Genomic DNA, 24,213 nt, shown 5'->3' with positions numbered 1-24,213 from the left:
AGGACTACTTCTATGCAACAGCCGGGTTGGCCCACTTGGTAGAACAGTGGCACATACTGTGTATAGAGCCGTGCACAGGTGTTTTTATGTTATATTGTATAAACAATTTGTGAAATATTAAAAAGAGTGTTTGAACAACATGACACAGGCGAAGAAGAAACAATGATCTACATGTATGATTCTTTGTACTTCAACTCCACTACAATTCAAAGGCACGTATTACTTTTTAATTCACAAACTTGCAGTGGAGTTGAAGTATAGAGAATCATACATGCAGATCATTGTTTCTTCTTCGCCTGTGTCATGTTATCATGTTCATGGGGGCGCCTGGATAGCTCCCCTGGTCCATGAAATAGTTAAAACTGGCTGGACCTCTAGCAACGATAAGATGCCGCTCATACTGTTTGTGTGTAACCGTTTCTTTCCTTCTATGTTCACCAACTTCCTGAAGGAATTATACGCCGGGCTCCCCTGACTGCTGAACATGTCAGAATGACAGTAAACGCCATCTCGACCCTCCACAGAGCGAGAGCACCCGCTTACACATATTCAGCATTACCCGTGGGATTATTCATTGCCACACGATGGAGCCAAAGTAACATCATTGTGTTTCAGACTCATTGGCTGTTTCTGTTGCACTACTGGGCCAAGATACGCCAGACAGGTGGAGTACTAAAACCACAATGTAAAAACAAATTCCAATCCAAGAAGGTGTCCTGCATTCTCAATCTTACTTCAGTAAACAAGTCTTATCAACCAAATGTACTCAAGTATAAAAAGTAAAATAACTCTTCCATGGGACTGACATTATTATATATGCTTATCAATGTGCAGCTTTAGCTGGTCAAGGTGGAGCTTGTTTTTTAAGATTATTTTTTTGGGCATTGCTAGGCCTTTATTGACAGGACAGCTGAAGAAAAGAAAGGGAAGAGAGAGAGTGAATGATTTGCAGCCAGTTGGAGGTGAACCCCAGCCCACTGATTAGAGGAATAAACCTCTATAAATGGTCACCTACTCTACCAACTGAGCTACCCGGGCACCCAGTGAAGCTCATCTTCACTAAGGTTTGGTAGCGTAGTCCAGTCCCAACCTTCAAGTGGATTTTTGTTGAAAATTATATTTGACCTCTTTGGGCCTCAAACTGTTATTTAAATGAATAAAACCATCAAGATCAAGTTAATCTGATCAGTAACTAGAAGGGCACTCGGAGAGCACAGACCTCCACCAAGACAAAGCTCTAGCCCACAATTTCAAAGCAATGTAAAAAGAAAATTGTCTTCTCTGCGAAACTGCTCCAAATTGTTACTGGTTCTTGTTACGTGGGTTTCTTCTCCAGACATACCTACTAGGACTACAGTTGAATAATAGTTGACTGGCTAACACTGGTGCATATACAACAATGTTGATAAATGTGCATTGTCCTAAATAAATCTACTCTACTACACAACAATTTGTCAATTAGTCTATGTTTGTGAACTCCAGCTGAACTACGGTGCCTTTAGTGCTTATGAACCAACTCCCAGAGCAGTCATTTGTTTTTAGAGCCACTTCAGCCCCCCCCCATTTTCACAAGCCTGTCTCCCTCTTTTTCCTTTTGGCTCTTTATAGAGCATCAGCTTCATCGCGTGAGAACGTCGTATCGGGTGATCGGTCGGTTGATTAACATATTGTGTTACTTTATTTTTCCTTGGTCTTTAATTCCTCATTCAGACAGACCAGTCAGCCTTTTCTTCGGCGGTAGCTTGGATTACAGAGCTGGACTAAAAGAAAACAGCTAAAATACAGGTTGATTGCGTATATTCCAGAAAGTAAAATAATGGTTTAGCATTGCATGCGGTGACTGCTCACTTAGACAGGACTCTGGCCATGTTGTTCAGGGAGAAACCCTCTAACACAAATAGGAACCTGAGGAGATGAAACAGGATGCATTAACCCCTTTGTTTCCAAAAGAAAGGTTATATTAAATGACAATGTCTAAAAGAGGAAGGAAATGGCATTCATGGGTAATTATCTTCAATTTACTAAAGACAGTGGAGATGGACCTCAGGAAGAACTCCGCCCCACCAGCCCACATCACTGTGACTGTGACAAGTGACTCCACAAGTGAGACTGTGGAGTCTTTCTGCTTCCTGGGAACTTACATCTCCCAGGATCTCAGCGGGGAACATCGACTCCCTCATCAAGAAAGCACAACAGACGATGTACTTCCTGCGACAGCTGAAGACATTCAACCTGCCAAAGACAATGATGGTGCACTTCTACACAGCCAACCTCGAGTCCATCCTCACCTCAGATTGGCTGCAATCTTCCACCGCTCCAGGACCTGTATGCCATCAGGACCCTGAAGGGTGTTGGAAAGATTGTGGCTGATCCCCCCACCCCGGCCACAAACTCTTTGAGTCACTCACCTCAAAACCTCACGCCACAAGGAAAGTTTCTTCCCATCCGCCACAAGCATTATCCAAAGGCCCTAACCCACCCTGACACTCTTCACACGCCACCTGGGGCTCTACATACCACCGTAGCCATGTACTTACTCTGCTGTTCAGCTCTTTATTTTTAATACTTAGTAGTTTATTTGAACATGTAAAACATTAAAATAAAAAAAAAAAATAAATAAATAAATAAATATATATATATATATATATATACATACATACATACATACATTCATGCACGTATATATATTTAAAAATTAAAATTACAAATAAATAAGGTCATGTGTTTCATGTATGTCAATTTTTCAATTTCAATTTCCTTGCGGGAGTCAGCCCAAAAGGATTAATAAAGCGAAGTCTAAGTCTAAGTCTAACAATGTTAACACTGAAAAACTAAGTTCCTTTTCTGTTGGTCCACGTTTTGATTCATTTAAAGAGGAGTGTATTTAAAAACAACATTAATCTGGTTTGGTCTCTTTCAGCAGTCTTTCCTTTTTTAATGATTGTATACATCCAATCAGAAACACAGGAGACACTGAGGGGACTGGGGGGAATAGAGCAGACAGAGGAGGGGGGCTGCTGGTGATCACATAATGTCTTGTGGGAACACATATCTCAACGGAGGGACGATGTGGAAGCAAGAAGACCAAAACAACAACATTAAATGATCACCGATAGTCCGCAGATAATGCTACAAGTTGACACCCGAGCTACAAACGGAGCACACGATCACAAAGGTCTTATTGTAGGTAAATATGGTGCAAAATGTGAGAGCCATAGATGTGATGTGAGCACTTGTAGAATGTGATTTGAGAGCTTTTTTTAGTTTTGCACCACATTTACCTTCATAGTGTTAACCTGATACCTGCTCCTATCTCAAGGTCTGAATGTCAACGGGTTAAACAGTTTGAAGACAACCGCACTGTGTCCTCACATGAACTCATTAACACTTCATGTGTGGCATGGAGAATAATACATGGAGGTAACAGAGGGGTTACCTCCATGTATAATAAATTAGACTTGTCCCCAATGGTTGCATGTCTAATAGACAGGGAATACAAAGCAGCTATAGAGTGTAACACCACTGATAATTACAGAAGCACAACAATATATCCATCTCCAACTCCAAAATGCATCCTTAATTAGGAATAGGATTTGATTTGACAAGGCAAATCATAAGGTATTTCATACAGCTGAGATGGATTAAAATATAAAGCATGTATGGAGTCAAACCTCTGAGTTTAGATCTGTTCACACTGAGCATGACAGCTGCCATCTCTCCCATATCATCTGTTTCTGTGAAAACAGAAATAATGAATTTATTGATAACCGGTTGCAACATCTTTAACTATTCTAAAGTTAGATCATTGTACAAGATGTATCCACTAATTCAGGTACAACGGGTTCTTCAACTAACTGTAATTCACAGTCGCTATGATGTAGTTGTAAGCGGATATAACGAAGTTGTTTGTCTGTCTCCATCTTTTAAATACATCTCGAATATTGACCCGGGGTTTGTTACATCTCTGTTACAACTGTTAGAAACATGCCAGTGTTTTTTAGGTCGGTCCATCTCCGTTGAGCCCGTTTGTTTGTTTGCTGCTTTCCTGGCTGTACTAACGTTACAGCTGTAGCTTGCCTGGTTTACGTTTTCACAGGTTGGCTATATCTGGCAAACCGGTCTGGCTGTCAAACTGTACTTATGGATTTCGGCAAAATACCAAAATTTGCTGTTATTGTTGCTATTTCTGTTTCCCGTATGTTTCTCTTTCTTGTTTACTTCTGTTTATTGACTGTGTGCACTTCTGTTTGTGATTGTTGAATAGGTTTCTGTTATTTTGGTAGTCTGGTTTTCTGTCATGTCCTAGTTTCTTCCCTTGTGTTGCATAGTTGTAGTCCCTATCTTGTGTTGTGTAGTTGTAGTCCCTGTCTTGTGTTGTGTAGTTGTAGTTCCTGTCTTGTGTTGTGTAGTTGTAGTTCCTGTCTTGTGTTGCATAGTTGTAGTCCCTGTCTTGTGTTGTGTAGTTGTAGTCCCTGTCTTCTGTTGTGTAGTTGTAGTTCCTGTCTTGTGTTGCGTAGTTGTAGTTCCTGTCTTGTGTTGCAAAGTTGTAGTTCCTGTCTTGTGTTGTGTAGTTGTAGTTCCTGTCTTGTGTCGTTCCGTGAGTGTCACTTCTGTTTCCTGTTTTATTTTGACAGTCTTGGTTTTGTGTCTAGTTTTACTTCCTGTGTTTTCCCATCTGTCTGATTGTCCTGCCCCACCCTGATGTGTTTCACCTGTTGTATCACCTGTTCCCTGTTGGCTCGTTACCTCTTGCATTTAACCTCTGTGTTCCCTTTGTCTCGTGTCAGATCCTTGTGTTTTGTCGTCTGTTGCTGTCGTTGTTCTTAGTATTTGGACTCTTTCCTGCGACCATTAGTTCCCCGCGAGTTTTCCCAGTTTCGGTGTTCCTGGTTTTGAGTTTCCTTTTTCTCTTTGGACGATGATCCCTGTCTTGGTTTGGACTCTTTTTATCAACAAATCCTCAACAATAAATTCTCTCCTGCCTGCCTCATCTCTGCGTTTGGGTCCTCGATTCCATGAACTGTGACAAAAATACTGGCATTAGCATTGTTGTCAGAAAAGATAATAATTCAACTTAGCATGTTTCCTTAATAACTGAAGACGCACCGGGTTCATTTTTGGATTTATTACAGTAAATATATTACATATTGGACCTTTAAAGTTATGGGTGAAAATGTAAGTGTAACTGCATTTTATCTTTTGTTTTGATTTAAGTGCCTTGCTCAAGGGCACATCAATAGTGGGTAGTGAGGGAGAGAAAAATGGTTAAATAGATCTACAGTATTTCAATACTGCGTTTCATGTCGTATATGCTAAGTCAATACAAAATGACATATTAAATCGTTTAAAATTGCCAGTTAATTGGCAAATGTAACTAACATGTGAAAAACATCTGTCTGAATTCTTTCCATACTTAAGCTGCGTATTAGTGTTGGGAAAAGATTAGTTTCTACGTTTTAATCTTTAGTTTCACAGCTGTCTTTGCAGACAAAAACAAAACAGTTTCAATATACAGTACATATGGATATGTGAATATTGTTTTAAGACAGAAAATATAAAAACCTGATTCTACTGATATGGACCTATCCTTTAAAGCTAATCAAATAAACTCCCTTTTCACTGATTACAACAAGCTTCATTTTCTTTACATTACAAACATGTCTTTACTTTTAAAGCAACCTGTAAGAAATTAATAATGATACAAGGTCTATGACCGGATTTAGAGTCAACCTTGAATTTGACATGTCCCCTAAAAACCACTCAAAGAACCACAATGAGGGTGCCCGGGTAGCTCACCTGGTGGATCGCGCGCCCATATATAAAGGTTTACTCCTCGACACAGCGGGTTTGACTAACCTGCGGCCTTTGCTGCATGTCATTCCCTCTCTCTCTCCCCTTTCATGTTTTCAGCTGTCCTGCAAGAAATGTCCCTTAAATGTCCCAATAATAATAATAAAAAAGAACCACAATGATATAAACTGCACATTAGCAATTAATAATGAATCAACTCGACATTACAGAACAACACAGTTCACCGACTCACATTGTGATGTACAGGAAAAGTTAAAATGCTCCTCTATAAGAAGAGTCTATATCACACTTAATGTGATATAGAAAGATTGTAGTCGGGATTTCTTCAAGTCCACTCGCAAAAATCTTGTTGGGTCCATATTCCAATCAGCTGACAGGACACTTCATCACATTGTTGGTTACTTGCGGCATGAATGTGTGAGCAAAGCTCATTATTGGTTCTGTTTGTTTGATAAAAATTTCTGTCAAAAATTCTGAAAAAAGTACCATAATGCAGCAGAAGTATTTTAGTTTGAAATGAAAAGGTCCATATTTCTCACTGAGCCACAGCAGACACATCTATAAAATATCAGTATTGCAAAAGGGAAACGCCTCATCATACCCGTGCATAACTCTCAGTCCAGTCAGAGTCCCTGAGCGAGTTGCAGAGGCGGCTCTGAGTTTTTAACGGTCTGTGTTATATAACTTTTATAAATGTAATTGATTGTGTTTTGCCTCTTGGCCAGGACTCCCTTGAAAAAGAGGTTTTTAATCTCAACGGGACTTTCCTGGTTAAATAAAGGTTAAATAAAAAATAAAATGTTTTGGGAAAGGTTGACGCTCCCAGCAGGAACGGAGGGCAAACGGGTCAACTGCTCCGTTCAGGGGGAACTTTGGGGATCTGTAGAAGAAGAGCGTACTGTGATAATCCTGAAAACTAAAACCTTCAGACGGATCAGATTGTAGGTTAGGTCCACTTTATCATCCCTCCTGACAATCAGAGGAGGAGAAATTTTATCTGATATCTAATCAGTGAAGACTCTTTGGTGATTTGAGTGGTTTGCTGATAAATATGTGACACGCACTTTTTCACAATAACTACTTGGTTTTTGTTATGACAGTTTTTATTCTAACTAAAGAAGATAGATACCACTTTTGTGTCGGAACAGTAAATATTAATCTACAGACAGCAGCCAGATAACTAGCTTATTTAATAAAGTATATAAGCTAAGTTTAATAATATAATAAAGACTACTAATAAAGACTGGAAACAATCATTGTTCTATCAAAAGTTAACAAAACCTGCCAAACAGCCCCCCTAAAAACAAATACTTTTAATCAAAGAACCAGATGTTTTATAACGCAATTCAAATTAAAACTGTTTTTGTGAGTTTCATGCACATTCAGGTCTTGAAAGTGCTCCAACTATCAACCCCTTAACCTTGTGCAGGGAAGTAAATGAGAGGTCTAGAAAATTTCACATTACAACTCTCTATCTGCTTTTCTTTGCTGTACAGCCAAGATGGAGGAGAGGCTCACCAAAACAAGGCCAGAGCTGCCTGAGGCCTAAATATTGTGTTTTCCAAGACAAACTATAGCCATCTGGATAAAGACTGAAATTTGAGCCATTTCTTTCCAGATGGTCCTAAAAATATGTTTCTAATAACAGTGTCTTTTTTTAACCTGAGCTTCATTGTTTCTGACTGTTATGATCCGGTTTCAGGAGGATATTCTGATGGAGTTGTTCCCAGGCCAGAGTTGTCTCCACTCGGGTATACTGAGCTGATGTTGCCCACATCTGTACAGCCAGCCGCAGACGACTGCATCCTCCCCTGGTTGAAGACTCCGACAGCGATGCCCAGATGGGGCATGGACAAGGCAGCGCTTGTGCTTCCTCCGGAGCACGAAGGTCCCAGGAGGGGCCCGTTCTGTCCAGTAGGAACAGTAGCAGCGTTTGGTATGCGATCGTCCCTTGTTTCATACATGCAGCTGCCGTACAAGCTCTGCTTTTCTGGGTGGAACGACTGAGCTGTTGAGTTCACGCCTCCTGGTGTGGTTGAGGAATGTGTCAGTGTGCGATTGTGAAAACTCTGTGGCAGCGGCTGTTGTTGCCACACTGATGGGCTCTGAAGCTGTGGCCCTATGTAAGTCTGATGTGAACCCGTGTATTGTACACTTTGGTTCAAGCCAGATTGATGGCTGCTGTTATGGAAGTTGTTGGTGTTATGAACAGCTGGAAACCACGAGTGTTGTGTCACTTCAGCTTGGCAGGATTGTGTTGGAATCATTTGGTTGCCAGAGTGGTAATTGCTGCTTGAAGGCCACAGAGAAGAGGTGTGTCCCTGGTGAGCGTTAAGACACTCTGGGTGAGGTACAACATGAGAAGGACTTTTCAGTCCAGTCAAACAACCAACACCACAAGGACCATCTCCCAGCTGCGTGTGCTCTGCAAAGCCAGATGTTATGTCTGTCCCTTGCTGGCACTCATTTTTTGAAAACCCAGACCCAGGATGCTGTCCTTGGATGGACGAACTGTTAATCGACCCAGAAACTGAACCCAGAAAATCCAAGTCCTGCACACACCCTCCAGTCCCTTTCCCCAGAGCCTCCTCCACATATGAGAACACGTCATTGGCCAGCATTTGATTCAGTTTCCTCGATACATCTTCCCTCTCTTCATTCATCCTGGCCAGGGTCTTCTCCCAGTCCCTCAGCTCTCTCTCCTCAACTTCAAGACCCTCTATCCCTCCATCCCCAATATCCCCCAAAATCTGCTCCAACGAGTCAATCATGGCCTCTGTTGTGCGGTCCCCCTTGACAGACCTCTTCTGTGACGCCTGGATCTGGCTCGGCACGCTGAGCAGAGCGTGGCTGTCCAGGAAGGCTTGCTCCAAGGACGACTGCGGTTGTTCAAAATCAGGGTCCCCTATTTGAGTGAAGATTGGGAGGGGGGGACTGGGTTTAGGTGGCTGGGTGTAAACAGACTGGTCCTGCCTGAGAAGGGATCCCAGGAGGGAGGCGGGGTCCAAAGGTTTCTCTGTTGCGGGCACTGTGGGGCCCGGCGCACCTGAGCCAGAGGGACCAGTGATGGATTCCAGAGAAACGTCGTACAGGACACCTTCTCCGGTGGTGAGGTTGAAAGGGAGCTGCTTTCTTCTCTGGTGCAAGTGTTCCTCTCCTTCTTCGTTTCTACAAAAAAATAGAGGGCAAACAGCAAAGATTTATATAAATGCCAAAAATACTGTTAAATGCTTACATTAAGGGTAAATTAAGCTCAAAGACAAGGAATGATCACAATTAAGCAAAAAATGTTTCAATCCTCATTTGAGCGCCTGACAATTGTTTTTAGACAAAAAAAAAGAAAGGAACATGAAGGACTTTTAGTCATCTAAACAAGTGGACATTTTGTAAACAAAGCCATAATGAGAAACATAGAGAGAGTTTTGCAGAGCTGATATGCGTCATTAGCTTTGTATCAAATTATGAATGTAACGGACATTTAAGCGTAACTCTAAAACATAGTTGGGCACTATAAGTTCAAGATGACAAAATTCAGAGAGATTTTAGTAAGAAAGTCCTGTGTGGAAATTATGCCCTTGAACAATTAGAGCAAAAGATGAGAAGCTGACGCTCACGTGAGGGCTTTCTGACGAGCGATGATGAAGTCTGGTCTTCCGTCCTTGAAGACGACCCTGGCGTTGGCCTGAACCCACAACCAGTGTCCTGTTTTGATCAGCAGCCTGAAGAAGGTGAAGCCGCTGTCTCCAGTCTTCATCACTGAGGACGGGGATGGCAGTCAGGTTAATAACAGCACTGAGAGGTAGGCCTGGGTTAAAATAATCGATTCACCAATTAAAATCCATCTTTCTTTGAGTGATCTGATAACAATTAATAAAATCCTGAAATCAATCTTTTAATATATGCCATTTCACCGGGGATGTATAAGGGCATCACGTGACACACACACACTGCTTTAAAGGCAGGGAAAGTCAAAGTATCTTTATTAGTCTCCCTAAGGAAACATTTGTTTTTGACACTGAGTAACACTGTTGCAAGAGTTACAACATACACACAACAACAAGCACAGGGTTAAAACAATTAAAAGACAAATGTACAGTAAACATATGGGCTACTCAAAGAGCAGTGCAAATTGTAGATTACAAATGACCATTTTCTATACTAAAATAAGATAAAAGCCTTACAACCACCCAATGAACTCAAAAAACAATTTCATTCATCCATTCATAAAAATCTAGACATTCACTTAAAAAAGTACATTCATTCCTCCATTCACATCCAAACATACATTAGGCCATACCCAGCCCTACTGAGAGGTATAAAGTGCGTGGTTTCAAAGTGTTGTAGGATTACTCACTCTTAAGGTGGTTGTCGGCGCAGTACATCATGTCAGCAGCGTGGATGAACTGATAGCCCGAGCCTGTTGTGACCAACTCTGTCTCAGAATATCCTAAAACCAGTTTACCTCTAAAAAGAAAAGAACCCACAAAGAAAGACAGTGATATAATCTGGTATGGATAGCATTTAACATTTTAAACTACATTAAAGAGATTCATCAGAGATGCCAACCTGGCGTCTATGCCCACAGGAGCAAAGTCCATGTTGTGTTTAGTCTGGAAGATGAGAGTCTTAGTCCGGATCTCCATGACTGAAGGAGGCTGCAGAGGAGTGGCGATGGCAAACAGAGCCAGCTGAGGAGGAGCAGCGCTCCCATCTGCCCCAGGGTTTCTCTGCAAATGGAGGTACTTCAGACGTCCGTTGAAGTTTAGAGCCTGGAAGTGAAGGAGACTTAGTTAAATTCATGCATATCAACAAAGATATGGAGTGATGCAAGCAGCAAGGCTTTGTGTGTGGCAAACGTCTGCCCACCACTTTGGATCACCACTGAAATATCTCAACAATTAGTGGATAGGTGGTCATGAAATGTTGGGGGTTTCATGACCCCCGTCAAGACTAAATGGTAATTTACATTAATAGAGTCTGAGGAAAGACTCTGGACACTTGGCTCAACATCACTGAGTCCTTGAAATCCTTCATGTAAATTTGTGCTACAGCCTTTACTTCTGTTTGTGTATGTGATTGGTCCCTTGTCTTGTGTCTATGTGTGTGTGTGTGTGTGTGTGTGTGTGTGTGTTTGTGTGTGTGTGTGTGTGTGTGTGTGTGTGTGTGTGTGTGTGTGTGTGTCTGTCTGTTTATGTGTATGTGTATGTGTTCGTTAATGTCTGTTTTCTGCATGTATTATTTATTATATAAGCTGTGGACGTCACGCTTTCTGTTGCGTTCTTTTTATGTTTCACTCCCTTCCGTCTTTTCTCTATATTTTTGGCCCTGGGACGCGGTTTTATGTCCCAGTTTTTGCTTGTAATTGTTCTTAAGATCTTAAATGAAAAAAATGAGGAGTACTCAGAAAAAGCAGCAATACCACAGTGTAGAAAAACTCAGTTAAGACACAACATTGAAATGAGAATTGTATTAAAGTACAAACATTTAAGCATCCAAATGTACTTAAAGTACCAAAAGTAAAAGTACTCATTGTAAGAGCCATTTTGGTTCTTACCATGAGTACGTTAACTTTTGGTACTTTGGATCTGCCAATTGTTTTCTCGATTAATCAATTAATCGATTGGTCTATAAATTGTCAGAAAATAGAGAAATCTGTCCATGCAAAGTCCAAGCTGATGTCTTTAATGACTTCTTTTGTCCAAAACCCAAATATGTTCAGCTAAATATGATATAGTGCAGGAAACCTCCCTATTTAAGAGGCTGAAAACAGCATTTTCTATGATTAACAGATTACCAAAATTATTTGGAGATTACTTTACTATCAATGAACTAATTGATTAGTCGACTAATTGTTGCAACTCTAATTCTGGGTAATGTTTTTAGTTTGTGTTCGCTGTACACCTCTCGCCACTTGTTGCGGTAGTAAATCTAATCTAATTTAAAGTCTAATTTACCTTAATTATTAATCATGTTAGCATTTAGCCAAAAGCTCTGCAGTGCCTCAGCGTCACAGAGCTGCAGACTCTGAGTTTAACAAACGCTTCGATTACGTTACCAGGAACCCAGAGGTGTTGTCCAGGAGGCAGCGAAGGCGACAGCAGAAGCTTCTTTCCATGAAAGAGGAGTTCTCTGGAGGGATGTACTGAGGCAACATGCTCGTAGAGCTGCTCGCAGCTTTCCTGCTCGACTGCCCATCTGCAGAGAAACAACATTAATCTCAAACTGGGGTGTTTGTAAACTACATCCGACCTAATCTGTCTTTTGTCTTATATGGAGATGCCTTTACATCTCCATATAAGACAAGTACTGTATCTCTGTGTGTCTGAGTAGTATTAAACACAGACCCAGATGTTTGCTTTGTACACAGACACTTCATCATTACATGTAAAATATGTTCTTATTAGAGCCTTGATTAATCACAATCATAACAATCAAACAATGGTTTATGAAATGTCTGGTGAGCTGCTACCTAAGTAAGACGTAACGAATCTGCCGCACGCGGCCACACGCGGGAGAGGACAACAAACGCACCGGAAGCTGCTGGGCCTTTCATCAGAAGCTTTCACTTAAAAACTTCATACAACAAGGCCCAAACAAAAAAAACTGAATAAAAAATATCTGGACTTGAGTCTTGACTTGGACTCTTGCTCAGAGACTTGACTTAGACTCTAGCTCAGAGACTTGACTTAGACTCTAGCTGAGAGACTTGACTTGGACTCTAGATCAGAGACTTGAGACCTGACTTGAAATCTAGCTGAGAGACTTGAGACTTGACTTGAACTCTCACTCACAGACTTGACTTGGACTCTAGCTCAGAGACTTGTGTCTTGACTTGGACTCTAGCTCAGAGACTTGACTTGAACTCTCACTCACAGACTTGACTTGGACTCTAGCTCAGAGACTTGACTTGGACTCTAGCTCAGAGACCTTGCATTTGGCAAAAAGACATTGCTTTCACTTTCACAAGCCGAGTCCCACATCTGATTAAAACCGGGTTTCTAGGTGTTTCAGGTTGAACTAGAGATGACACCTGATTAAAACCGGGTCTCTAGGTGTTACAGGTTGAACTAGAGATAACACCTGATTAAAACCGGGTCTCTAGGTGTTACAGATTGAACTAGAGATGACAGCTGATTAAAACCGGGTCTCTAGGTGTTACAGGTTGAACTAGAGATGACACCTGATTAAAACCGGGTCTCTAGGTGTTACAGATTGAACTAGAGATGACAGCTGATTAAAACCGGGTCTCTAGGTGTTTCAGGTTGAACTAGAGATGACAGCTGATTAAAACCGGGTCTCTAGGTGTTTCAGGATGAACTACAGATGACACCTGATTAAAACCGGGTCTCTAGGTGTTTCAGGTTGAACTAGAGATGACAGCTGATTAAAACCGGGTCTCTAGGTGTTTCAGGTTGAACTAGAGATGACACTTGATTAAAACCGGGTCTCTAGGTGTTTCAGGTTGAACTAGAGATGACAGCTGATTAAAACCGGGTCTCTAGGTGTTTCAGGTTGAAGTCCCACCTTGTGCTCTGCTGTCTGAGTGTGTGTCGCCGGGGTTGAGGGCGAAGTGGAGCTGACACCTGAACTCCTCTCGGTCGTCCACGTGGACGAGCTCATGAACGCTCTGCTGGACCACATCTGACTGAGAAAGGGACAGAGTTTACACAAATACAACTTTTACATATTGTTTTATGCTACTTTATACTTTATACTTTTACTACATTCTCCAGGAAAATATTGTGCTTTTTTAATGCACTTTGTCTGACAATTATAAATTAATAAGATTTTTTTTTAGGTTTTAATATACAAGTCATCTGGTATTTTGATGCATAAAAAAATATAAGTACAGCAAAAGTCAAGAATCATAAATATAAAACAGATATATAATAAACAATATAAAAAAACATATTTAAAAAAGATTGTGTACATATTAAAATGAAAAGAGCTGCACAGTAATAAATAATACTGAATAAAATGGAACACTGGTCCTGCACGCTGCAGGACCAGTTCACTTACTTTTGATATTTTAAGTACACTTTTTTTGTCAATACTTTTGTACGTCTGTACTTTTACTTAAGTAAAGCCTCTGAATACTTCCTCCATCACTGGTACAGATAAAGATATTCATATGTGTTTGGTGTCACAGTTTTTACCTGATGGAAGCCGAGGAAGTCCTGGATGGTCGGGGAAGCGTAAAAGATCGTGCCGTCGCTCGTCACGACCAACACAAAGCCATTTAAAGCCTTTGCAAAAATAGGAAATACAAAATTACAGACGCACATCTACTGCATGCATGCTTGTAATCTGGTGTTATGTTGCTGTACCTGGAGAAGCAGTTCCCCCTCTGAGAACCTGACTCCATCCAGAGACACCGACGGGCCACTTCTGCCGTTTGCAGACGCAAGAGGAGCCGGCCTAGCGTGCTTCTGGAGCGCAGCTGCAATACACAAGACATTACAGATTTTTAGGTTTCTGAAGCTACCAAAAGGAAAGAAAGTGAACTCAACTACCAGGTTCAAAATTCTTGTTCCATTGTGTTGACATATCAATAAATCAATCAACAAGCAATCAAAATGTATTTATATAAATCTTTACTGCAACCAGCGGGTATTTAAAGTGCTTCCCATGAAAAGCCATGAATAAAACAACATCTCATGCAATAAAAAATGAAGGAAACAAAGAAAACTGTAAAATCAGAAAAGGTTGCATAGCAACAAGAGAGGGAAATTGTCACAACACTGTATTAAAAGTCATTCTTAACATATAGGTTTTTAGTTTAGACCTGAAAACAGCTACATCTGTAATAGTTTGAATAGGTGGTAACGTGTCTCGAGGCAGCAACTGCAAAATCCTGATCACCCCCGGTTATAACTGGACTCTTCTAAAACCAGTTGATTTGAAGAACGCACCGAGTTAAAATCTTGGACAAGTACTCCGGGGCCTCGGGATATTTAACAGCATGTTTTCTGTTGTGTTCAAAATAAATGTCTTCAAGCTAAATCTTGTCTACCTTTCCTTTCCTTTCAGTAAAGAATCTATGGCACATTTTCCCTCCCCTTTTTAAAACAAACCCTCTGGATCTGCCTCTCGTCCCCCCTCAAATTCAACACGTCAAACATGTTGGCTAGTGGTAAGCTCAGAGTGATACCCAAAATGGTGCAACCTCGAAAAGTTGTAAAACAAAATGTTCTAATGAAATGTTCTACAGTTGTAATGAAAAGACTGATTTAACTTGAATCTGGCCTCCCTTCTCACCTACTGCCTATACTTCCATCCTCTTCTCCCTCCCTCCCTCCCTCCCTCCCTCCCTCCCTCTCTCTCTCCTCTGCTCAGCTGTGTGGCGTTTTAAAGGAAGAGGGTTCACACGCAGAGTCAGTACAACTCGCCAAAGACGTGGGCCTGGAGAGAGAAGGGGGCTGGAGACCAGTTACCCTTCAGACTGAAAACCACCATGCAACTTGTTGTTTTTCTGGCTCAACATTTTAAAACTTTGGTGGTCTTTCTTGACACTTTAGTGGCTTTTTCTGCTGTTTTTGTGGATGTTTTGCTGTTGCTTTTTTTCTCTGAGAAGCTTTTTCTGATGTTTTTGTCACTTTTTTCCAAGTTAGTCACTTATCTGATGTCTCTGACAAATTTTCTGTATTTTCTTTTAGTCCCCCCCCCCCCCTTTCTAAAAAAGTGTCAAAAATGTTGGGAAAAAGCGATACTAGTGTTTAAGAAAAACCTTCTTCTTTTTCATGGTTGACGGGAAGACAACACATGGGTTAAAAAACCCACATTTGTCATGTAGAAACTTTTTTCAAATACTCCAGGATCAGTACTAATCTCTTTCATGGTTGGGGTCCAGCTGGCCGTGAGTTTTTATTAAATTGTTATTATTTTTACTTTATTTTCTGTCGTCCTGCCTTGTCCTTTTGTTTGTTTAGTTTTCTTTCCCCTCTCTCTTGTCTGAAGCCAGCTGATCACTCACACCTGCCTCCCATCTGCAGTCATGGATCCTCGTTGTCACACCTACCAGTCATCACCTGCTCCCGCCGTTCCCACCTGTCTGCCATCATCATCAACCTCCGTATATATCTACCCCGGCTCTTCACCCTCTCTTCACCTAGTCGATGTTTCAGCTACGTGGGTGAACGTCGTCAGCGTACTCCGGCAGCCAAAGCAATTCCTTGTGTTCCTTGTGTATTCTCTGTGGGCCTACTTACCTTCCTTGTGTTTCCTTTTTTAGTGTTACTTCTCTCGGGTCAGCTGGCTTCAGACCCCGGCCCTCCTTCCACAACGCCCCCCTCCTCATCATCATCATCATCCCTCTCAGCTCCTCATACCCGCGTCTCCCCGTCGCTCTGAAGCTCTTCGTGTTCTTGGCTCCTCTTCAGTCCCGGCTCCCGGTTTCTCCCGCGGTCCATCTCTCGGTTCTCTCACCTGGTTCCCGAGCCTCTCCTGTCCCCCGGTCCTCGGCCTCCCTGTTCCCGGTGTCCGCCTCCCCGCTCCCACACTCTGCCTTCTTCCCTCAATATATACCTTTCACTAAACTGCATTTGAGTCCCTCGTTCTGCTCAGTGACAGATCTCCATCCATATCAATGCATTCACACACATTGGGCATGAGTGTTCCCGGTGTAAACATGAAGCAGACTGTCTGACATGTGAGGTTAAAAATCATGGATTTCTAAGTTTAAAATACAGAAAATACTTTTGGAGAAAGAACAAAAATGGTGAAAAGTAAGATGAGAGATTTATTTGCTTGGGTTGAGGGCGAGGTGGGACTGTCACTGAGAGGCATGGCAGCCTACAGAACAGATAAGACTGACTGCGTGTTGTTTCCAATGTCTGCCTGTTGGTGCCCGCCTCGTCTATATCGATGATGGTTCATTTACTGGATATTTCCAGTGCTGCTAAAAGTTCTGCTGGATGTCACTCACTTGTCACTTTCTTTTGAGATGAAGGATAACTACTTTTTGTTATTTTTCAACCTGCTATTTTTCTATGTTTTTGTGTCTAAGGGACTGTTAGGAACAACAATCTTTGACACTCGTCCAGTTTTATGTGAGATGGCTGCAGTTGGCAACTACAATCTAAGTTAATAGGGCAATTTTCCAACTCGTATTACCTTTTAAAACAGTGCTTGTTTTGTCACTGACAGACTCAGATTATTATTCTAAGTGTCTCAAAAGTCTTCAGTGTAACTTGGAACTTTGGTCTTTAAAGATTTTTTCTGAAAACTGCTGCTGAGCAGTGAAAGTGACACCAAATAGTAGATGTGCTCCAAAATAATAAGCTGAGAAACTGTAAAACGCTTCATAGGGCTGAGCCAAACTAAGTTGGGCAGTGGCAGAAAGTAACAATGTATATTATATAATTTGGTTGTTAAAAATATAGCATTTTATAATGAAAAGCTGTCAGACAAATGTCATGCAGTAAAAATTTTAATATTTCCCTCTAAAAATATCCTAGCAGTATATGTATTTTATTAAGTAAATTACATTTTGGGCATCAAAATTGTACGTAAGTAACTTATTTTCACCACTGAACATGCTGCATGTGTGGAAACAAATAACCTAAAAATACATAATCAGGAGAATTTTTGCAGCATTTCTGCTACCTTAAGGTATTTACTTCCACGTCCAGCCTCCTGAAACTACACTAATATATTAATAACTGTCCAAATTAAGCAGCCATTGCCTGTATAGAAGCCTGAGCAGCAGCTCTAGCCCGTTTAGGACTTAGCGGAGCAGGAAAACGCAGATGGAGACCGAGTTAACGGCGGTGCTGACCTCGCTGCAACCTCATTATCGACAAACACTGGAAGCAGAGAGGAACAACCTGCTTAAACCCTCCCTGTGGTGTCAGACATCCTCAGCAAGTCAGACTCTGGGCACGTTGCTAAGGTGACAGGGGTTCACCATGGTAACTCCAGGTGATGGCAGAAGCATCACCTGGGACCCAATCACTTAAAGAAACAACAGACTAGTCTGTGATCAACCTTCCTGCCCTCACACACACACCTTGGTTGTCTTCATAGTTCATTGTCTCCTCATTTAGTTTGTTGAACTGATGAACTTGTGCAATAAATGATGATGAACATTAGTTTCATGCACAATAATCAAAATATTTAGCTCTCTCTGTAGTTTAGTGGGTATAGTGTTTGTGTTTCTGTTTAGTTGACCTCTTTATGATGTTTGTTGCATATTTTGTAAATCAAAATGTCTTCATGCTGAAGACATGAAGGGGAATGACATGCAGCAAAAGGTCGGAGTCGAACCCTCTACCGCTGCGTCGAGGAGTGATCCTCTAGATACGGGCGCGCCCTCCACGGGTGAGCTAGCCGGGCGCCCATTCTTTCATTTTTTGGGGGGGTTGAATAAGTGAAAAACCTCCCTCTTTTTAAATTCATGCTATGAGTCCTGGTGTCTGCATGCCAGCTTGCTCCCTCCCAGAGAGGCTGATTCACTGCAGTGTGTTGCCAGTGCTTCCGTCTCAGTGTGCACACACGCAGTCGGACTGTGTTTCCCCGACAACAGCGTGCTCTGTGTTCAGCCCGACAACAGCCTCCAAACCAACAACACAGCGTGCTGCAACGGTCAAGGACGTACCCGACATGTAAACAACACCAGAGTTATCAAAATAGCTTCACATAAAAACTCTAAAATTGAGACTACAATCTCACTTTTTCTAACTTGATTTAGATGAAGAGGAATCCTATTTATGCTCAGGAAAATGAAAATGTTAAGTCTGATATTTGTTTTTTTGGATATCTTGAGGTGTCACATAAAGCGAGATTTATTTTTGTCTTACACTTTAACGTTGATAACTTATCCCTTCCTGTTTTTGTTCCCTCTTCTGGATGTAACAACACATTCAAAACATCCAAACACACATTAACTATCAGTTAATAACAGGTATGAAATATTTGCCTGAGGACTGCATGAAGGTTTTGTGTTGCGGACACATAAAGGGCCTAAACATGAGACTCTGAACGAACATCCTCCACAATCAGAGGAAACTGCGGTGGAAGATTAGATGGAACATTCAGGAGGCCTCAGAGAGGTACTTTCTGAAAAACAATGAAAACTGCAACGCTTTCATCTTGAAGAATTCCTGGTAGACAGTGATTTTAGCTAGTTAGCAGCTCAAGCAGACCAGACTGATATATCTGAACAACTATTACATGGAGTGTCTTGATTTCTATTACATGCATTCATTCCCTTTGATTATCACCTGACTTTTCTTCTATTCAACTATTTAATGGATTGCCATGGACTTTGGTTCAGTGTCAGTAAATTTAGAGATTTGTGATGGCGTTGCCCTTTAAGACAATGCAAATCAGTGTGAAACACATACTGTATGTGTGTGTGTGTATGTGTGTTTGATCAGCATCAGAAGTCCCGTCTGCCTGTCTCATGTTCCTTTGCATAGACTCCAATCTGCCCCTGCAACACGCTCTCCTTTCCCCCTCCCAGCAGGGAGACTATTCATTATTAACAGTGTCAAGTTCCCTCTTTGACATCTCAAACTCTCTCATCTCAGCCACAAAAATGTCTGGAGCTGCATACCTGCTCACCTGACACACGGATCCCACACATCCTGTCTCCCACTTTCAATATTTCACACACCTACGCAAGTTTCATACAACCCTATTCCCACTAAACTATGAGTTAGCGTGCACTGACCGTGGAAGTAACTCTTAACCTTCAGGTATCCCACACTGAGCCGGAGCACAGAGAGTTTGTCCAGGTGACTTCTGAACTCGTCGGAGAACGGCAGCATGCTGCTGAGGCATTCCAGCTCTCCGTTCAGACGGTCCCGGTGGCGTTTAGACGGATTGGTCTTCGAGGGCGGAGGCTTCACACTGAAATGACACACATGACAAAGAGGTTCACTGATGCTTGCTTGCTAAAACATGTTTGCTCAGCTCGACAATCCTCCACACAGACTTGGAATTTCCATCTTGAATTGAAGTGGGAGTTTGTGGCTCGAGGTCAACTTTACATATCCTGTAACAAGCTCGCATCTGAACGTCTGCATGCGTCGATGTAGGAGATACTGACGCGCTGACAGTTCCTGTTCATGACAACAACAATGCGCCTGGTGTTTGAAGTTCAAAAAGACAATGTGGGTTTTTACCTAAATACACTGTGAACCACATCACATGAAGCTGCAACTTCCTGGTTTTAAGAGGCCTGAAAGTGTGGTTCATGCTTTTGTCATTACTACACTGGAAACCCCAGAAATAGAGAGAAATGTGGGTTTCACACTCTGTGTTTGGAAATATCAGATTTACTGAAAATTCCTTATTGAAATGATGTCCACAAATTTAAGTGGAAATCAGTGGAAATCAGCAGAGGATTGAATCTAAATACATTTACACAAGTACTGTTATTTGAAGGGATAGCTTGGATATTTTAAAGTGTGGTGGTATGTCTTACGTCTCTACAGTTAGTGTATTAGCTGCAGTAGATGCCCCCAGTTTGGAGAAGCAGACAGGAGTATAGACATGGAATCTAAGGCACCAGACTCCTTGGACAAAAAAACACTTATTTTACCACACAGAACACAGGAGTCGCTGGTGCCTCGATCAGGTAGTTTTCGAACTAATCTTTTAAAATACAACCGATGGAGGCAGCGGTAGAGCAGCAACTCCCATGTCCTGCGAGGTGAAATGTTCGTGGCTTCAGTTCCCCGTAGTAAAGGGGTGTCTAGTCTATATCTTCCACCTTGTTTTAGGTTCCACCAAAACAAGTTCCTTCCTGAGGCTGTTGTGCAGAGGCACTGTGCTCCGTCTGGTGCTAAGCGCTGTCCAAAAAAATTGTGATTGGTTTAAATAGAATGCCAATAAACCAGAGCAAGTTTTTCCCCCATCCCGGGATGCTGTGTGGGGGAGGGCGAGACTAGGGGCTGTCCGACAGCAAGGTAAAGTGGTGAAAATATTTCAAATATAGCATTCAATAAAACTGATGGTGACTTTTTTAGGTGGCTATGATTCGCTGAGCTGCTGCCCTTTGTGATTGTCTGCACAAAATAGCAATAATCCATCCAAACACTGTTTAGATATTTCTGTGTGGAACAAAATGGGATGATGACAGATAAACATGGCCAAACAATACAGATAGTTCATGATTTTGAGACAACACAAGTGTCTTGGCCCGTGCCAGCATTACTACAAACTACCACCATGTGCTTCTTCATCAACACGTCAGGACATGAGGCGGCCCTGACTGAACACAGAGAGATCTGAGGAATGAGATGGAGGAGAGAGATGGAGAGAAGAGGAGAGACAACCACACTCTGCAGGCAGGAAAATGGAGATGAAACACAGCAAGAGAGATAAGAAAAATCAGGAGGAAAACATCAGAATTCAGAGTAAAAAGGAGACTACTAAAGGAACATACTGTTTATGTAACATAATTTGCATTAAAATGTCTAAAAACAACTATACCTACTCCATATATTTTGTTGAGTGGTGTACTTAACATTATCCCAAATGTTTCCAACTATGTTAAACCCAGAGAAATCTGTAACGGCGTTGTATATATTTCCTTTCACCCTCGAGTTACTCTAACTACCTGCAAAACCCCCAGATGATACATTCAAGGGTAATTGTAAATCGTACAATGTCAAAGAATTATACTCAGTAACAGTAATACAGAGCTTTTTTTTTTTACATACGTACCACTTTGCAACTCAGTAATACAGTAGAGACCTGATTTATTGATGTGATAGTGATCAATCGACCCGACTTAAAGTTACTACCATGTGCTGCGTTCACAAGTTGCATATTGTACATTTAAGACATGTAATATCTTGAATAACAGCCCTCGTTTCCCACTGTGAAAAATACAGCTAAAGACAGAGCTCGGGGAGTAAATGAATGAAGTGTAGTCATGACAAATCATAGGAATAGGTAGCTCGTAAATCTCGATATTTTGATGCTTCTTAAATGTGAAAATGTGATGCTCTTCTTTGTCATACATGATGGTAAGATGAAACGTACAATGTAAAGATGTCATCTTGATCTCTAGGAACATACACAGAGCACTATTTTCTGACATTTAATCAACAAAACAATGAATTGAGAAAATAACGGGCAGAATAATCGCTAATGAAAATAGTTGCGTAACCTCAAGATTATTCAATTATGAAAAGCAGCAATTCTTCACATTTGTGAAGCTGAAGGTTTTTACATGAAAATTTCAATTATAATAATCAATAAATATTGCTACTTCGTACTTCTACTCCACAACATTTCAGAGGCAAATATTGAACGTTTTACTCCCACTAGATGTATTTGACAGCTTCAGTTTTTGGTTCTGTGCTGTATGTCTTGTTGTGTGATAAGTGCTGCTCTGCTTGTGTTGTCTTTCTTTCTTGTTCATTTGTGTTCTTTCAACCATTGGCAATTAAAAAATTATTTTCCTGTGTCTGTCGCTGATGCTACGCACCTGTAACCCGGATTAGGACAGGGTTAACAGAAACTAGTGCTGGCCAATCGGATGTGGTTGTGCCAGACGCCTTTGGCGCAGTCTCTGTCTAATCCGCCAGGGGGAGCGCAGGAGTGCGGTTTTGAAGTTTTACGTTGGTGGTCCCCAGAGAAGAAGAAGTTGGTGATTTCATGTTGCCGATTAGAACCCAAATTGAAGCCTAAGCAATTAACATTTCTGAATTGATAAAATACTGTGTCAAATTGGTCGTTATGACTGTGACTTATAAAGTGCCAGGATTAGTTTAGCAGGGGCGTCAAAGCTTTTGCAAGCCACTGTAACCATGTCATATTGTCTTTAAGGGCTGAGCCCCCCTAAAGGTCTAGAATCGCCCCTGCTTCCACATTTACTGTACAACAGGCTCTGCCCTTGACGTCATCCCCAGCATTTGCTGCAGGTGAACCCCGCCCCCCCCCTAAAAATCTAACGTAATGCTAAAACAACAACCTGCCTGACTTTGTGGAAGCACGCTGGTTTAATGTTCAGGGATGTATTACAACCAACTACTACGACTACTAATAATCGTTCATTAATTAATAAGGTGCTGATGGCTGATTGGTCCATCGGCCCGCAGTGACCCGTCCTATAACCCCTCTGACCTGCGCATAGCCTTTAATACAACAAAATATAACGTTTCATAACATGAAAACACACCTTTTCTGAACGGGCTTCTTCCTGCTCTTCACCGCGTACACTCGACCATTCCCCAGCATAGTGTCGCTCAAGTTTCAGACTCAACTTTGTCTTTAAAAAACAAACAGAAAGCATTTTTTTTTTTAAACTTTCATTTTCAAAATCTCCAGACACACCTTGTACAGTAGGTTCCTCCTTTAAAAAAATTGTTATTTAACTCTAACTCGGCTCACTGCGACACAGGAGATGTGCGTAAATACTCCAGATACCTGACGTCTGGCAGCACTACGCAGCCGGTCAAAAGCTCTTTAAAAAGTCGCAAACTTTTCAGAAGGAAGTACAGCAGCAAACGCACGCCAGTCCGCCCCGTGCGCCCAAGCGCGTTTGTTTTGTCTGCTCCTGCATCAGCCAATCAAATCCACTGTAGCATCACGGGTTCTGTCTAATCCTTCATGATTGGTGTAAAGCGTCATCTTTGTGTCCTTGTCCTCAGCTGTGAGTGTGAAATACACAAACTGTACACGTAATTGTACTTTGTCTACTTAACCCCCATGTTGTCCTTATATATATTATATAATTTATATATAAATATTATGGGTTCTTTTCAACCATATTACCCCAAAAATAAGTACAATTGCAAGTACTTGACTGCTACTTTCATTGAATTTTGGGTATCCAATTGTATAGCATTTGAAAGAATTGAAATGGTTTTCTCTAATATTAGTAATTTAAAATTTAGGTATAATTCCCTCTAAATTAAATATACTCACCATGAATTCCAAAGGTTAGTGAAACTATTGGCAAAAAAACTGCGTCTTAATGTCGAAAAAGGGACAAAAACGTCAGAAAATGTGCCAAAAACATCAAATGAGGGTAAAATAAAAGTGTTCATTTTCAATTTTTATAAGAAAGATTAGACATAAAGTTACAGCAGCTCAACTTTCCATCGTTTTCTGACACTGCTGGGGTTTTTTACCTGAAAAATGTTGTGTAAACACAGACTGTTTTAAACAGAGTAACCTGTTACGCCATCTAGTGTCAGGTAGAGTTATCACAGGGGGCGTGCAGAGACAAATAAAAAAAGTACTGCTGTTGGAAGAAGTACAAATGAAGTAAAACAAAATAGTGTTTAAAAACACACACAAACAACATACAAATATCACACACATATAGAAAAGTATACTTAAACTACCAAAAGTAAAAGTACTTAGTATGCAGAATGTCCAATTTCAGAATAATATATATTATGGATTAATTATTGATGGATTAATGTGTTCATCACTTAAACA

General features: G+C 41.2%; 1 protein-coding gene across 1 annotated transcript; it reads right to left on the bottom strand.

The window, feature by feature from the left end:
- Positions 1-6,610: 6,610 nt before the first annotated feature.
- On the bottom strand, positions 6,611-23,291 carry LOC117959133 (aryl hydrocarbon receptor-like). Its single transcript, XM_034896090.1, has 11 exons — positions 22,946-23,291; positions 19,484-19,662; positions 14,139-14,251; positions 13,968-14,057; positions 13,336-13,456; positions 11,867-12,006; positions 10,378-10,580; positions 10,166-10,275; positions 9,426-9,567; positions 7,474-8,979; positions 6,611-6,691 (listed from the first exon to the last, which is right to left on the bottom strand). The coding sequence occupies exons 1-10, from the start codon at positions 23,002-23,004 to the stop codon at positions 7,497-7,499; spliced, it is 2,640 nt and encodes an 879-aa protein (XP_034751981.1). The 5' UTR covers positions 23,005-23,291; the 3' UTR covers positions 6,611-6,691; positions 7,474-7,496.
- Positions 23,292-24,213: the final 922 nt, after the last annotated feature.

Source organism: Etheostoma cragini, chromosome 16 (genome assembly GCF_013103735.1).
Source record: "Etheostoma cragini isolate CJK2018 chromosome 16, CSU_Ecrag_1.0, whole genome shotgun sequence".
In the NCBI taxonomy this organism is placed as follows: Eukaryota; Metazoa; Chordata; class Actinopteri; order Perciformes; family Percidae; genus Etheostoma; species Etheostoma cragini.
The sequence above is the reverse complement of the archived record's forward strand: the minus strand, read 5'-3'. Positions and strand labels throughout refer to the sequence as shown.

Bases quoted from the DNA above. Each gene is read 5' to 3' on its own strand.
- LOC117959133 (XM_034896090.1), bottom strand. From the start codon at position 23,004: ATGCTGGGGAATGGTCGAGTGTACGCGGTGAAGAGCAGGAAGAAGCCC. The intron at 19,663-22,945 runs GTGTGTTTTCAT...GTGTCATTTCAG, and splicing joins AAGAAGCCCGTTCAGAAAAG to TGTGAAGCCTCCGCCCTCGA. The intron at 9,568-10,165 runs GTGAGTAATCCT...CCCCGTCCTCAG, and splicing joins CGCCGACAACCACCTTAAGA to TGATGAAGACTGGAGACAGC.